At 42.4% G+C, this 14,773-nt stretch overlaps 1 protein-coding gene across 1 annotated transcript in view; it reads right to left on the reverse strand.

Annotated features, from left to right (window-relative positions):
* The window catches only part of FER1L5 (fer-1 like family member 5), a 63,881-nt gene that overhangs the window by 37,262 nt on the left and 11,846 nt on the right, over window positions 1-14,773 (reverse strand). The window contains exons 7-19 of the mRNA XM_043983938.1: window positions 13,989-14,117; window positions 12,624-12,689; window positions 11,082-11,132; window positions 8,862-8,892; window positions 7,938-8,053; window positions 7,609-7,732; window positions 7,170-7,264; window positions 4,747-4,815; window positions 2,711-2,754; window positions 2,143-2,225; window positions 1,946-2,040; window positions 1,343-1,468; window positions 151-328 (exon numbers count right to left, since the gene is read on the reverse strand). Coding sequence (XP_043839873.1) covers window positions 151-328; window positions 1,343-1,468; window positions 1,946-2,040; window positions 2,143-2,225; window positions 2,711-2,754; window positions 4,747-4,815; window positions 7,170-7,264; window positions 7,609-7,732; window positions 7,938-8,053; window positions 8,862-8,892; window positions 11,082-11,132; window positions 12,624-12,689; window positions 13,989-14,117 — 1,207 coding nt within the window. The remainder of the gene's footprint in view (window positions 1-150; window positions 329-1,342; window positions 1,469-1,945; window positions 2,041-2,142; window positions 2,226-2,710; window positions 2,755-4,746; window positions 4,816-7,169; window positions 7,265-7,608; window positions 7,733-7,937; window positions 8,054-8,861; window positions 8,893-11,081; window positions 11,133-12,623; window positions 12,690-13,988; window positions 14,118-14,773) is intronic.

Genomic DNA, 14,773 nt, shown 5'->3' on the forward strand with positions numbered 1-14,773 from the left:
AGAATAGTGAGGAGGAACTAGGGAGGAGTTTGGGGAGCATATCAAAGGTGCCAAGTGGAAGATGAGTTAGTGAGACCAGGGAAGGTGGAAGAGTGGGACATTTAGGACATGGGTCAAAGGAAAAGGAGAGAATGGGACTTGGCTATTTACCATCAAATACAGCTTGGTTGTACTGGGGGGTAGAGGCCAGAGGCTTGTAATTCAGGTCCATTTTGTTACCATAGTGGCCAATGGTGACCTCGAAGTGAACTTGGTCCTTAAAGGCAGGCATCATGGTAGAGGAGAGGAAGACGACACACAGCCCATACTTTTGTCGGTGCAGTTCACTCTGGTCAATGAAACACACACCCCACACCCCCAAATGAGGTAAGCAATGGAATGGACAAGGCTATAAAGGGAAGGAAAGCAGAGAGGCAAGGATGAGATGCTCACGGAGAGCTTCTGGGGTGTGGTTTGCCTCCCACATGAGAGATCCCAGTCCCTCTTTAGGGTAGCCTGAAATACTATTTTCATCATTATTTCCCTACCTCAAAAGCCTACAATGGCTCCCTATTGCCAAACGGATTCTTTTGTCTTTCATTCAATTTCATACTCACCTGTCACCTAAAAGATAAAAATAGCAGCCTCATTGATCTCCTTGCCTTCAGTCTCTCCCTTCTCTAATCCACAGTTCACACAGCTGCCACCCCCTGCTTAAGAAGCTCCGGTGAGTCACTACTGACTTAGGATCAAATACAAACTCATCTGCTGAACATTTAAAGCCCTTTACTAGACCCAAATCTACTTTTTTTTTTTTTAGTGAGGCAATTGGAGTTAAGTGACTTGCCCAGGGTCACACAGCTAGTACGTGTTAAGTGTCTGAGGCCGGATTTGAACTCAGGTACTCCTGACTCCAGGGCTGGTGCTCTATCCACTGCGCCACCTAGATGCCCCCCAAATTTACTTTTACAGACTGATTACAAATCACTCCCCTTCATACACTCTTTGGTCTTAACCAAACTAAGTATATTTGCTGTTCTGTGGGATGACCTACAGTCCCTCCATTTGCACAGGCTGTTCCCATAACTGAAATGCACTCCCTTATATCTCTGGCTCTAAGAATCCCTAGTATCAAAAGGAATTGATTCAAACCTCTCCTCAAGGGCCAACTTCTTCATGAGGCTCTTCCTGGGGGTGGGAGGGAAGGAATTAGAAACTGAAGAGATCTGGAAATTTCTCTTGTAGAAGGTGGTGTTTTCCCTGAGTTTTAAAGGAAGCTAGGAATTCTAAGACATAAAGGTGAAGAAGAAGGGTGTTCTATGTATGGAGAACAACCAGTAGAAATGCAAGAGACAAGAGTTACCTCTAAGAAGGCAGCAGTAGTCCTAGGGGGTATAATTTTTGTTTTTGTATCTTGTATTCCAGTGACTAATTCCATTAAGACTCTACCTCGGTAAGTTAAGCCTTCCTCAGTTGAGTCAAGAGGAAACTAGGACAGAAAGGGAGAGGGAGGGAAAGAGAAAGGGAAGTGAGATATGAAGAGAATATGGAAGACTAAAAAAAACAAAACAAGAAACAAAAACTCCCTTATTGAAGATTCAGTGTCCCAATTATTTCTTAACCCAGGGCTGGTTTAAGAAATGCACAGTATACTAGCTGTGTGACCCTGGGAACCCCAATTGCCTCACTAAAAAACAAAAAAACCAAAAAAACCCCAAAAAAACAAAAACCAACCAAACAAAAGAAATGCACAGTATATATTGATACCCCACCCCCAAAAGGGAATTCTGAACCCTAGTAGTTACAACACAGGACATTCATCTGTCCCTCCATCTACTGATCCAGGAGGGCCTAGTTAATGCTAGGATGGTGGTGAAGGATATGCAGTGGGATGTTTCTGCATGTTGATGCATGTTGATGGTCACTCCCCTCCCATAGTTCTCTGAAGTTGAAATGAAGGACTCACGGGCTCTTCCTCAGGAAAGCTCTGGGATAATGCTTTCTCTCCCCCATGAAGAATGAGGTAGCTAGGGCCAAAGCAGGGCAGAAAGCCTGAGGATGCTCCTGAGAACAAAGGGAGAGATGCCTTTGGATTGGGTGGGAAGAGCAGGGAAAGGATGACTCCCAGGGAGCTAGGAAAGCAGAGGGGTCTCCCCTGATTACCTTTGGTGAGAGCTCCCACTGAGGAGAGATGTGTGATGTTCAGACTGGCTGTCCCAATCACCTCATTGTGTTCTCTTTTGTCCCTGGGAATGAACATAGCCCCAGCTGAGCTCCATCAGGCTCTCCTCACCTCACTTCACCTCTATTACTTCATCCTGGATGAACTTCTGTCTCAAACTCATTCATACATTTAACAAGTAACTATTATGTACCAGATGCTGTGCTAGGTGCTCGGGATAAAAAGACAAAAATCTGCCCTCAAGGAGCTTATGTTCAATTGGGGACCAGAGTGAGGAGCAACATGTATGCAGATGGGGAAATTCCAAAAATATACAAACCCAAGGTCACTTTATTTTTTTGCGGGGGGAGCACTACCAACTGAAGGAATCAAGATTACTCTCCCATGGGAGGTGATATGTGAACTGAGACCAGAAGGAAACTAGGGATTGTAAGAGGCAGAGACGAGGATGGAGAGTATCTCAGATGTGGGCAAAAGCATCGAGGTGGGAGATGGAATGTTGTGTACTGGGAATGACAAATAGGCCATTTTGGCTGTACAAGTACTTACCAGTCTAGAACCCTCAGCTTGATATGGTTGGTCATGCAGGGCAGCTGTAATGGGAAGGTTGGAGGAGTGGTGGGTAAGGTGCTCAGACTTCCAAGATTCCCAATCCCCTGGGGTGCCTTGGTGAATTAAACAATACTAAGGACGATGCATTTAGTTCAAATGAATTGATTCAAACATTAAACACCTACTGTATGCAGAGTACTATGGTAGGCTCTGAAGGAGATACAGTTTAGTCATAAGGGGGACCCTCTTCTCATGAAGCTTTGTGCTTTGTGGACTGCTTTGGGAGGCAGTGAGTTCTTTTTTCTGAGGTCTTCAAACAAAAGTCCAATGGCCACTTGAGTATGTTAGGGAGGGAATTCTTTATCAGATATGTGTTCAGCTAAGTAGTTGCTGAGGTCCCTTCTAATTCTGCAATTCTGTAGTCCTGGGGCTTAGGCTAGGTTTCACAAAGGCCTAAGAGTTCAACTCCTGATTTTGCTTATGGTGTACAAAGCATCAGCAGCAATTGGTAATTTGAATGCCTTCCTACTCCTTGTGCTCTTGGTCTCTTTTCTCCTGCTTACATTGTACCATTCACTTCTTCCCCTTTTCCTACAAACATTCATAGATCTTCAAAAAATAATTTCCCAGGGCAGCTAGGTGGTGCAGTGGATAAAGTGCCAGCCCTGGATTCAGGAGGACCTGAGTTCAAATCTGACCTCTGACACTTAACACTTACTAGCTGTGTGACCCTGGGCAAGTCACTTAACCCCCATTGCCCTGCAAAAAAAATAAAATAAAAATAATTTCCCCCAATCTTGCTAGCTTCTTGTTATCTCTTGTTCTTCTTATTCCTAATTCCATGTAGTCTAGCTTACATACTCATCTCCCCCTTGAAATGCTCCTTTCCAAGATCTCCAGTAACCTCATCACCAAATCCAATGCTTTTTCTCAGTCCTCATTCTAAGATATCCTTTACTGGAATTCCACGGTTCTCTTCTCATCTAAGAATTCCTTCTCTGTTCCAGTCATTGCCTTATTTTCTTTTTCCCATCCCTTTAATGAAATTGAGCTGAATGAAGCCAAGGGGTTCTGCCTTGGGTAAATTTTATTTATTAATTTATTGCAGGGCAATGAGGGTTAAGTGACTTGCCCAGAGTCACACAGCTAGTGTGTCAAGTGTCTGAGGATGGATTTGAACTCAGGTCCTCCTGAATCCAGGGCCGGTGCTTTATCCACTGTGCCATCTAGCTGCCCCCTTAGGTAAATTTTGTAACAAACACAGTAGTATATACACAGTAGAGGCTTAATATTTGCTCAATTTCAATTGGACCAAAGCAAGCACAGTGGGGCCTCAGCAGCCAAAATAGGTTACAAAGATGACACAAGAGCCTTTCAGACTCTTTCTTAGGACCATTTGTTCTTATTCTAGAGACATTCTAACAAGTTTGATTTTCTGGCTGTTCTATCCACAGCAGATGGGAAACAGTGAATTAGAGTGGGGATGATGAAATTGTAGAATTAAAAACATTTAAGTGGTAGCCGACAGGGAAGAATACAGAGAAATTCTAATGAACAGAGCCGAGAACTCACACATCACAGCATCATGTGGCCAATTGAGTATAAGGGCCACCTGCCTGCTGTATCCTCTACTTGGAAAGTTTTCACTGTGTGACCATGACTACTAATGCTCATAAGGTTGGCCTTGAGTCACCAAGAAAAGGAGAACATTTATTGAGATAATTTTGTTTAAGAAGTTAGGGGAGTATTTAAAATGTCTTAAGGACTTCCAAAAAAAAGGGTTTTAAGAAGAGAAAGTTTAAAGGGATGAGCTTCAGTTCTTTGCCAAAAGACCAGAATAATTCCTTCTTGACAATGAGTTCTCACTCTCCCATTCTCTTTCTTTCAGTCAGAGCACATGACCTCTGCCTTTATTGTCCCCCTTTGCCTTTTGAGACCCATGTGAAGGAAGGTCCAGCTGCTAATTATCTCTTCTAATCGCAGGAGAGCTTATAAGGGAAGAGCAGGAAGGGGGAGGGGGTAAGATGCTTTACCTGAACAGAGAAGATCAGAGTCTGGTCCCACCTGGGCTTCTCTGTCTGGAACTTTGGGCTAGTTTTGAGCTGGAGGGGTGGTGGTGTTAAGTTATCAGGTTAGTTGCTGCAGCTTTTCATCCCCTTGCTATGGGTTACTTATCAGTTTACTCCCTTTCCTCACTTCCCCTCCCACTCTGTCACTGACTGGTTCAAGTTTCTAGGCTTCTTGATGTATTTGTCTCTATGTCAGGCTAGGCTCAAGTATCCCTATTAGGATCCTAGATTATTGACAGTGGACATCAGGTGCTGCAGTTAGATAGAGTGCTGGGCATGAAGTTGGGAAGACTCATCTTCCCGAGTTCAAAGCTGGCCTCAGAAACTTACTAGCTGTGTGACCCTGGGCAAGTCACTTAACCCTGTTTACCTCAGTTTCCTTATCTATAAAATGAACTGCAGAAGAAAATGGCAAACTACCCCAGTATCTTTGCCAAGAAAACACCAAATGGGATCATGAAGAGTTGGAAACTACTGAAAGAACTTAATGACAATCCAATCTCAGAGAGATTAGCTGATTTGCCTTAGGTCACACAGGTTTTAAGCAGGAGAGGCAGGATGAAAAATCAGGTCTCCTGCTTCCAAATCCAGAGCTCTTTTCACTGTTATCATAACACTGCTTAATAAATATGGGGAGAGTAATCCTGGCTATTCTAACACAGTGATTTTCACTATTATTAACAAGACTGAGGTAAAGCCGGTGTGGTAAAGCCCCATGAAGTAATGATTGGGTAAGGGTACTTTGTGTGAAGATAACGAGCATTGGGGACAGGTAGATGGCATAGTAGATAAGGCACTGGCCCTGGATTCAGGAGGACTTAAGTTTAAATCCAGCCTCAGACACTTGACACTTACTAGCTGTGTGACCCTGGGCAAGTCACTTAACCCTGTTTACCTCAGTTTCCTTATCTATAAAATGAACTGCAGAAGAAAATGGCAAACTACCCCAGTATCTTTGCCAAGAAAACACCAAATGGGATCATGAAGAGTTGGAAACTACTGAAAGAACTTAATGACAATCCAATCTCAGAGAGATTAGCTGATTTGCCTTAGGTCACACAGGTTTTAAGCAGGAGAGGCAGGATGAAAAATCAGGTCTCCTGCTTCCAAATCCAGAGCTCTTTTCACTGTTATCATAACACTGCTTAATAAATATGGGGAGAGTAATCCTGGCTATTCTAACACAGTGATTTTCACTATTATTAACAAGACTGAGGTAAAGCCGGTGTGGTAAAGCCCCATGAAGTAATGATTGGGTAAGGGTACTTTGTGTGAAGATAACGAGCATTGGGGACAGGTAGATGGCATAGTAGATAAGGCACTGGCCCTGGATTCAGGAGGACTTAAGTTTAAATCCAGCCTCAGACACTTGACACTTACTAGCTGTGTGACCCTGGGCAAGTCACTTAACCCTCATTGCCTCACACACAAAAAAGAAGATAATGAGCCTTGGGAGTTTGAATATAATCTAGGCTCCTCAGTTCCATACCTAGAGTGTACAGTTGATAGGATATAGAACCAACTCAGAGGGTTAGAAGTTTAAGTTCTAGGTCCCTAGGCCAAGCAGAATCTCTGCCGTTTTCAGTGAATATTCACTAAGCACTGGGCTAAATGTTAGGAAGAAAAAAACAAAATGAAGAACAGTCTTAGGATCATAAATTTAGAGCTAGAAAGGACCTCAGAGGTCATCTAGTCCAACCCCCTCATTTTATAGTCAAGAAAACTGAGGCACAGGGAGGTTAAGCCCAAAGTCATGTAAATGGGCAGAGAGATACAATCTTGAATCAAACATCTCTAAGAGACAGGGGTTATCATCTTTCCTGGAGATTCCCCTTTTCCTATAATGTCCAGGGGTATGCTGAGAAATGTCTAACAACTGGCTCTCAGGGAAGAAAAAAGTGCCAGGATGCATGTTTAGAATTCATCTTAATTATTACCATTTCTCCATCACTTTGTTAATTCTAGACAATTAACAAAACAATATACCAAGCCATGATTTGTAGCATTTGCTGATTTCCAAAGTATAAATGCTCACACTGAAAATGTAACAATCAGCTCTAGTACAAAATGGCTCTGGCCCATTCCTGAAAAGTAATACAGTGACAATGGGTTCATAGTTTCAAAAAGCAAATAGCTAGAGTTAGGAAAATTCAGTGGATGAGAGTATAGTTTAAAAAACAAAGTACTGAAAGGGGCCTTAGATACTATTTGGTCTAATGCCCCCATTTTACAGATGAGAAGACTGAGCCCCAGAGACTTTAAGTGATTTTCTGAAGGTTACAAAACTTCTATGGGGAAGCTGGGTCTCTTAACTCCTTGTCTATTGCTTTTTCTGCTATACCGTACTATTTTCAGATGCCACCTCCCCCTCAGAGCCTGTTACTCACTATTTTCCCAGCCATTTCCACTTCCAGCATTGGATTCATTGAGCTCTTTTTCTCCCTGACACTGTGGGAAAATAATCTGGAGGCCACAGTAGTTTCTAGGGAGCAAAAAATGGGGTAGTAAGAGAACTTCTACATTTTTTTGACATAATTATATATTAAGATTTTCCAAGTAGGTCCTATCCTCCCCAGGGATATCCCTTGCCCCCAAATGGGATAAAGAGGGAGAACAACAGGGAAGGAGGGAAATCTTGAGATGCTCCCTATACTAGAAGGCCCAGGGCAGGCCAAGGAGAAGGGAGCCTATCTGAAAAAAAAAAAATCATAGCAGAGACTTGTACTTTCCTTATCCTAAGGGTCAATGCCAAAGTCATAGTTGGGATGTAGGACTATGGGAGTTGTGTTGGGATTCAAACAGGTATTGAGGGGCCCCTGGCTTTACTGAGGTGCAGGTCTTCAGCACAGTAGATAAAGAAACAAAAAGTAGCTAATTGGATGGGGACTGTGGCTGACGCGAAGAAATTCTCCTCTATTTCGCCAGTCTCGTGCAGTTGTCCATGATCCACCTGGAAAGACCATTGAACTGTTGGAGACAAGGCTTCTCAGAGGCCTGAGTTGAGGCCAAGAGATGCTGCCCTCTAACCTCCCACTCATGGAGCTCCAGGCCCCTAATGCTGTCTTCTGTTTGGAGGAGGGTTGAATCAATCAGACCAAGTCCTCACAGGTTTCATGTAAAAAGTAGCCCTAGCCAATCTGGGTGTGCAACCTCACCGGGGCTTGGTCTCCAACGCCGAGGACAGAAATGGTGACCTTCAGGTAACCTCTGATCCCCAAGTTGGGTTTTTTGGAATGACAGAGGCCTAGCCACTTTCTCATGAATGTGTGCCCTGTGTGGGGAGAGAGGAACATATTTCTAGTGACCAGTTTCAGGCCTCTCCCATTTCACCCTTGGCAACCAGTTTGGGTGCATTGGTGTAGGTCTAATTTCTAATCAAGTGACAGTATTAGCCTCTTCCTAAAACTTGGAGGAAAAGGGAAGTTATTAATGGTGGTCTACTCGGGCAAGAACTAAAATGGGCCCTCAAAAGAAGGCCTGTAGGAAATGGAAAGATTATATTATTTTCCAGGATATAAGGTCACTTGTAGTGATTACTGAATCCAAATCTAAGATGCAATGACAACAACAAAAAAAATCATCTACCCTTAAATACAGTTCTATCTTCAGCCACAAAGTTATGTCAGCAGACTTCAACTCCCACTGCCCAATTCCAATTGAACCTTGACACCAAAATCTCACTCTAAACCCTGACCCATACCAGAGATATTTGTACAATTTATGATTCTTATCTAAGGTAGGGACCCTTTTTGGAGAAAAGGTGCTAGAAATGTTATGTATAACCTCCTATATTATCCCTAGTCTAAGGGATGAGCTGAACACATGTGAATTATATATACATGTAAGTATGTATATGTGTATGTATGTACATATTATCTTTTTCCCCCATTGGAATCTAAGTTCCATGAGAGCAGGGACTGTTTCTCTAATGCCTTAGTAATCTTAACCCTTAACATAGTGCTTGGCACAGAGTAGATGCTAATAAATGCTTGCTGGCTAAGTGATTGATTTCTAGATATCTTGACTCCTGGATTCATCTGTTTCAGAACAACAGTAGATATGTAGCAGTCATCACCTACCTGGAGAGTGGTAGATGATCCCCATATCTATCTAAATAGACAAAACAAAGAGACAAATTAGGGACTCCAGTCTCTAGGTAGAGCCCTAACTAGATAAGGAGGGTTGGTTCCCCACGACCACCACAGAGAAAACCTATTCATCACTGGAGGCTCAGGTATAAGGGCAAAGGATCAAGGGATGGTGGAAGAAAGTTGTCAAGGTAGGCTGTTGCAAAGGGATACTGGATTAGGGTTAACTTCCTTCTCAGATAAAGACTATATTAGGACACCATAACTTCACAAAGTGGGCCAGAGCCATTGTCTTTCTGGGTTAGGATTTTGTCTCTGGTAGACACATGGAAAGACATATATTAGGTAGCCAGGGTTGTCCTCCTTTACACAGACATCAAAGGTTAGGATAGGCATCCTCAAACATCTTAAATTTCCCTTAACCACTCTGGTTTGATGATTCTATTGTTCATGTCAACCCTGGAATGTTCTATATTTGGACACTTGGGATTTTGGTCTAACTTTATCCTGCTTGGATCAAAAGATGGCCTTGCCTGGGATGTTATTTCATTATTTAGAATTTTATTTTCCCAAATTACATGTAAAATACAAATTTTGACATCAATTAAAAAAAAATTTGTGTTCCAAATTCTCTTCCTCCTTCCCCCCTACCCCCCAGAACTCAAGCAATTCAATATAAGCTATACATGAGCAGTCATGCAAAAGATTTCCACATTAGCCAGGTTGTGAAAGAAAACAGACAAAAACAAATACTAACAAAAAAAATTATGCTTCAGTTTGTATTCAGATACAATCGGTTCTCTCTCTGTAGATAGATTGCATTTTTCATAAGACCTTTCAAAGTTGTCTTGGATAATTGCATTGCTGAAAATAACCAAGTCATTCACAGCAGATCATCTCACAATATTGCTGTTATTTTGTATACAGTACATTTCACTTTGTATCAGCTCATGCAGGTCCTTCCAGGTCTTTCTGATAGTATCCTGCTCATCATTTAAAAAAAAATAGTAAACTACATTTATATGGTACTTTAAAGAGAGATTTACTTACAATAAGCCCATGAGGTTGATCTGGGATGTTATTTCAAAAATTTTTCAGTAGCCTGTGGCTTTTGCATAAGAGTTTGGTTTCAACCTTTGTTGTTTGCTATTGGTTTGTTACCTCCTGGTCTATTTCTTAATAATAGCACTTTTTAGGGTTAATGGATTCCCTATGTTTATTATCCACTCTGTGGAGGAAAACTGCTCTTTCCTTACGCTAAAATGTCCTCTCCTGATCTTCAATGGGTGTACTCTGATTATACTAGTCTTGGATTTAAAATCCAGGGTAGGGGGCAGCTAGGTGGCGCAGTGGATAGAGCACCGGCCCTGGATTCAGGAGTACCTGAGTTCAAATCCAGCCTCAGACACTTGATACTTACTAGCTGTGTGACCCTGGGCAAGTCACTTAACCCCCAATGCCCCGCAAAAAAAAAAAAAAATCCATGGTAAACACTTCATCACTGTATGGACTTCCATGCTATTCCACCTTATGCTTCCTCTTTCTTGACTGAAGATTCCTAATTTTTTCAGTCTGTTCTCATACTGCAGCACCATGTCCCCCAGATCATTTTATTTGCCTTCACTGGCACTTTCTCTGGTTCAAGTAGATCTTTTATTTAAGGTACAGAAGAGTTAGAAAGTACTTCCAGGCTTAGAAGGATTCTAATTTTAGTAGGGATGAGGAGCAGACTCAGGAAGGCTACTTGAAATCAATGTAATTGGTAACCCTGAGCTTTCCAAGAAAGTTGAGGAATAGGAGCTCTTTGAGGGCAGGCATGATTTGGTTTTTGTCTTTGTATTCCCATTGCCTTAAAGTACCTAATATGGTGATTAACACATACACATCAAATGAATGAATGGATGGATGCAGGAGAATTATAGAACAGGTACAGAGTTCAGGTACCAAAGCTTTGGGCCATATTATAATCATTTCCCCCAATTTCTCCTTCACCCCTTGGAGAAGAGGTTCTCTCTGTGTGGGAAATCTATGAACTTAAAAAATTTTGATAACTGTATTTCAATAAAATTGGTTTCTTTTGTAATCTTTTAAAATTTTATGTATTTAAGAACATTATTCTCAGGAGTCCATAGGCTTTACCAGACTGACATAGGGTTAGATGGTACAAAAAAGGTTAAAAATCTCTGATCCAGGGGCTCAGTCGCCACTCACCTGGCACCTCCCAATCTCAGATTTGGCTCTCTTTGCTTGGGAGTCTGCCACCTGTGGAGGAAGTTTCCAGAAAGATTCACCTTCTTTGTAAATTCTCTTGCCCCCAAGAGGGCATGGAGTGTGGAAGATGTGGTGGACAGGGCAGAGGCTCCTCAGTTCTATCTTTAACTCTAGCCTTGAGTCTCTGAAGGATTAGGGTTGGATCCCTTCCTTCTGCCATCAGAGTAGGGGAACACTAGCTGAGGGGCATATGGGTCTGGGGGCAAGACAGTTCTGGGGAGAGAAGAGGTAGGGAAAAGTCAAAGAAAAGAATGAAGCATTCTGAGAAGCTCTGTCTAAACACCAAACCTACACAGCTTAGAGCATAGAAAACTCACTGTCTTATTTTATTTTTGACCTGTTTTTGAGACAGGGCTGAAGGAAGGATTACCCTTTTTGTAAAAGGGGGAAAACTCACGAAGTCCCAGAATGGGCAAAGAGCTTCCTGGTTCAGGTCACATAGCCAGTAATTAACAATCAGAAGTGGTGTTTGTGTGTGTGTGTATGTACACGCAAACACATATAGCCAGTATTTGTCAGAGGTGAGACTTGAATCCAGGTCTTTCTGACTCTGAGGCCAACTCCCTACTTGTTATAATAAGATGCCTCTCATAGATATGTTTGACAAATACATACTTATGTTTCAAATTATTTGAAAGATCCATGATTTCATCAAGGTGGATGCTTCCTTCACTGATGCAAATTCCAGCCTCCCTTCACTTTGGGCATGACTTCATGAGATGCCATAAATAAGCAAGCTTTTAAAATAGTGGCTAACCTCAGACAACAGGCAAATTGAGCTTATTACTGGGTTCACAACTTTCCAGCTTGGTAGGAGCTGCCAGAGCTTGATCTGTGCCTTGGAGAACCCAGATAATCAAATGAAATATTTGTAAAGCACTTGGCATGGTGCCTGGCACATAATACCTGCTTAATAAATGCTTTCTCCCTCCTCCTTCCCTTTTCTCCAACATTACTAGGTCCTCTTTGGCCAGGGAACATGGACTTGTGTCAAGACAACAGAACACTGTCTAGGCTATCAGATGAATGAAGGATGAAGGGAACAAACATTTATTAAGCACCTACTACGTGCCAGGAACTGTGCTAAGCATTTTTACATATGTTATCTCATTTGATCCTCTCAACATCTCTGGAAAGTAGGTACTATTACCTACTATCCTTTTTACAGTTGAGGAAACTGAGGCAAACAGGGTTAAGTTACAGAGGTTACAGAGTTAGCTATAAAACTAGGGAATGTCTCAGGTGGAATTTGAACTCAGGTCTCCCTGACTCTAGACCCAGTGGTCTGCCCATTGTGTTACTTAGCTGCTTGTTAAAGTCATAGACAACTTTGGATGAGTTGGCCTCTGAGGGGACCCCCAGAAAAGTAAAGGAGAAAGAGGACGGTTTGCTCAGGAATGAAGTATGATGGGAAATGTTTCCCCAAACCATGAAAGAGGGTTATGATGCTAGAAATCAAGGGAAACTAGTTGACTTCTTTACCTGGATTGTGATGATTTCTTCAAAGAGGTCTGTGGGATACTGATGGTGGAAATTATGGAAGAATTTCTGGAACAGAAAGGAAGAGGTGGTATTGTATGTTGGGATAGGGGATAGTGAGGGGGGAGGGGGCTCAAGAGAGGGCAGTTGAGAGGGAGTGGTTCATTCTAAAATTCATAGAATAGCAGATCACAGGATCATCACAGATATAGAGCTGAAAGAGGCCTTAGAAGTCAACTAATCCCAACCCTTCATTTTATAGTTGGGAGTTTAAATTACTTGCTCAAGATCATATAAGTAGTGTTAGAGGTAGGATTTGAAGTTCTCATCTTTTTCTTTACAAAAAAAAACTTTTTTGGGGTGAGTTTTCAATTTGCATTGATATTACATGGCTGTTCAAATATATGAACAAATAAGGTTGTCACTTTCCAAAAATGTGATGATGGATCACCCTAATGCTTTTCCTAAGGAGGCAGAGACCAGTAGCAGAATCCCCCAAACTCATAAAAATATACCTATCTTCCCCACCTACTCCCTAGCTAGGAACCTCTGGTGATAGAAGTATCCAATTTAGCCAATAACCCAGTCTTATGATCCATTACTTTATACTAAAGGCCTGGGACTTCCATTGTTGTTGTTGTTGAGTGATTTAAGTTATGTCTGATTCTTTGTGACTCCATTTGGGGTTTTCTTGGTCGAGATACTAATGTGGTTTGCCATGTCATTCTCCAGCTCATTTTACAGATGAGGAATTTGAAGCAAACAAGGTTAAGTGACTCGCCTAGGGTCACAAAGCTAATAAGTATCTGAGGGCAGATTTGAACTTAGGTTTTCTTGATTTCAGGCCCAGCACTTTATCTACTGCACCACCTAGCTGTGCAGCAGAATGGGATACAATAGAATGGAACACCTAGTTCAATTCTCTCACTTTATAGATAAGGAAACTGAGTTTCTTAGAAACCTCACAAGGCCTGAAAAAAATTAGAGGATGCCAGTGGCCATCACCTCCCTGAGGAATGAGCCCATAGCTGGATCTCTTGCCAGCTCAAGCTTTAGACCATGAAAACACCTCAGAATGGGATGGACCTTTATTCACTATTAGCTATAGCTATTAAAAACAAAAACAAAAAACAACCTAGTACCCAAGGCTCGTTATTCCCCATCTTCCCCGTCCCTCCCCTGCCCTCTCCTTTTTTCTTTTTCTTTTGGGGCAATAAAGGTTAAGTGACTTGTCCAGGGTCACACAGCTAGTAAGTGTCAAGTGTCTGAGTCCAGATTTGAACTCAAGTCCTCCTGAATCCTGGGCTGGTACTTTATCCACTGTACCACCTAGTTGCCCCTGCCCTCTCCTCATGCTTTGAGGCCAACCTCATTGAAGAAGGGGTTATTCCCCTTCTTGATCCGAGTCCGATACTCATGATTTCCAATTAATGTCTTCACCACTGGTTCAATGTTGTTTCCATAGAGCTGGCGAGCTTCAAATATTCTCACCTGAACCTGAGGGGAAGGAGAGAAGCTGTAACAGGCTGGACCATGTCCTACCACCCTTGGCAAACATCCTTTGGTTAGCCTGTTGGGTGACCTTACCTTATTTAAAAACCAAACCAAACTCCAAAACCCAAACTAAAGAGAAGCCTCAGAGAACACAAAGGAGAGGAAATGCTCAGAAATCTGAGCACAGGCTGGAAATCACATGAGCTTAAAAATTCTTGACATTTCTCTGCCCCCATCCTTGCTCAGGCCTTTGTCACAGTATCAGAGACTTCGGGCCAGAAGGGGGCCTTAGAGGTGACTGAGTCCTGTAAATGGACTTACTCCCTTATTTGACCTCAGAGGTGGTAACTGAGGCCCAGAGAAGTGACTAAGACAGTAAGAACAGAACTGAGATTCAAACTCAAGGCCTCTAGCTCCCAACTCTGAGCCCGAGCCATTGTGCACTGGTGCCTGCTTGCCTTCTTCCTGGATTGCTCCAGGGGTCTCAAGCATCCCTCTCTTCCAGGCCATTTTCCCACATGTAACAAGATTAATTGTTCTAAGGCACAGCCTTCATTTTGTCACTCCCTGGTCAGAGTCCTTTAATGACTCCCTATCATCCAAAGTCTAAACTGTTCATCTCCTGACATTCAATCTGTCCCCTAACCTTCCCTTTGGGC

This window comes from Dromiciops gliroides, chromosome 2 (genome assembly GCF_019393635.1).
Source record: "Dromiciops gliroides isolate mDroGli1 chromosome 2, mDroGli1.pri, whole genome shotgun sequence".
Taxonomy (NCBI): domain Eukaryota; kingdom Metazoa; phylum Chordata; class Mammalia; order Microbiotheria; family Microbiotheriidae; genus Dromiciops; species Dromiciops gliroides.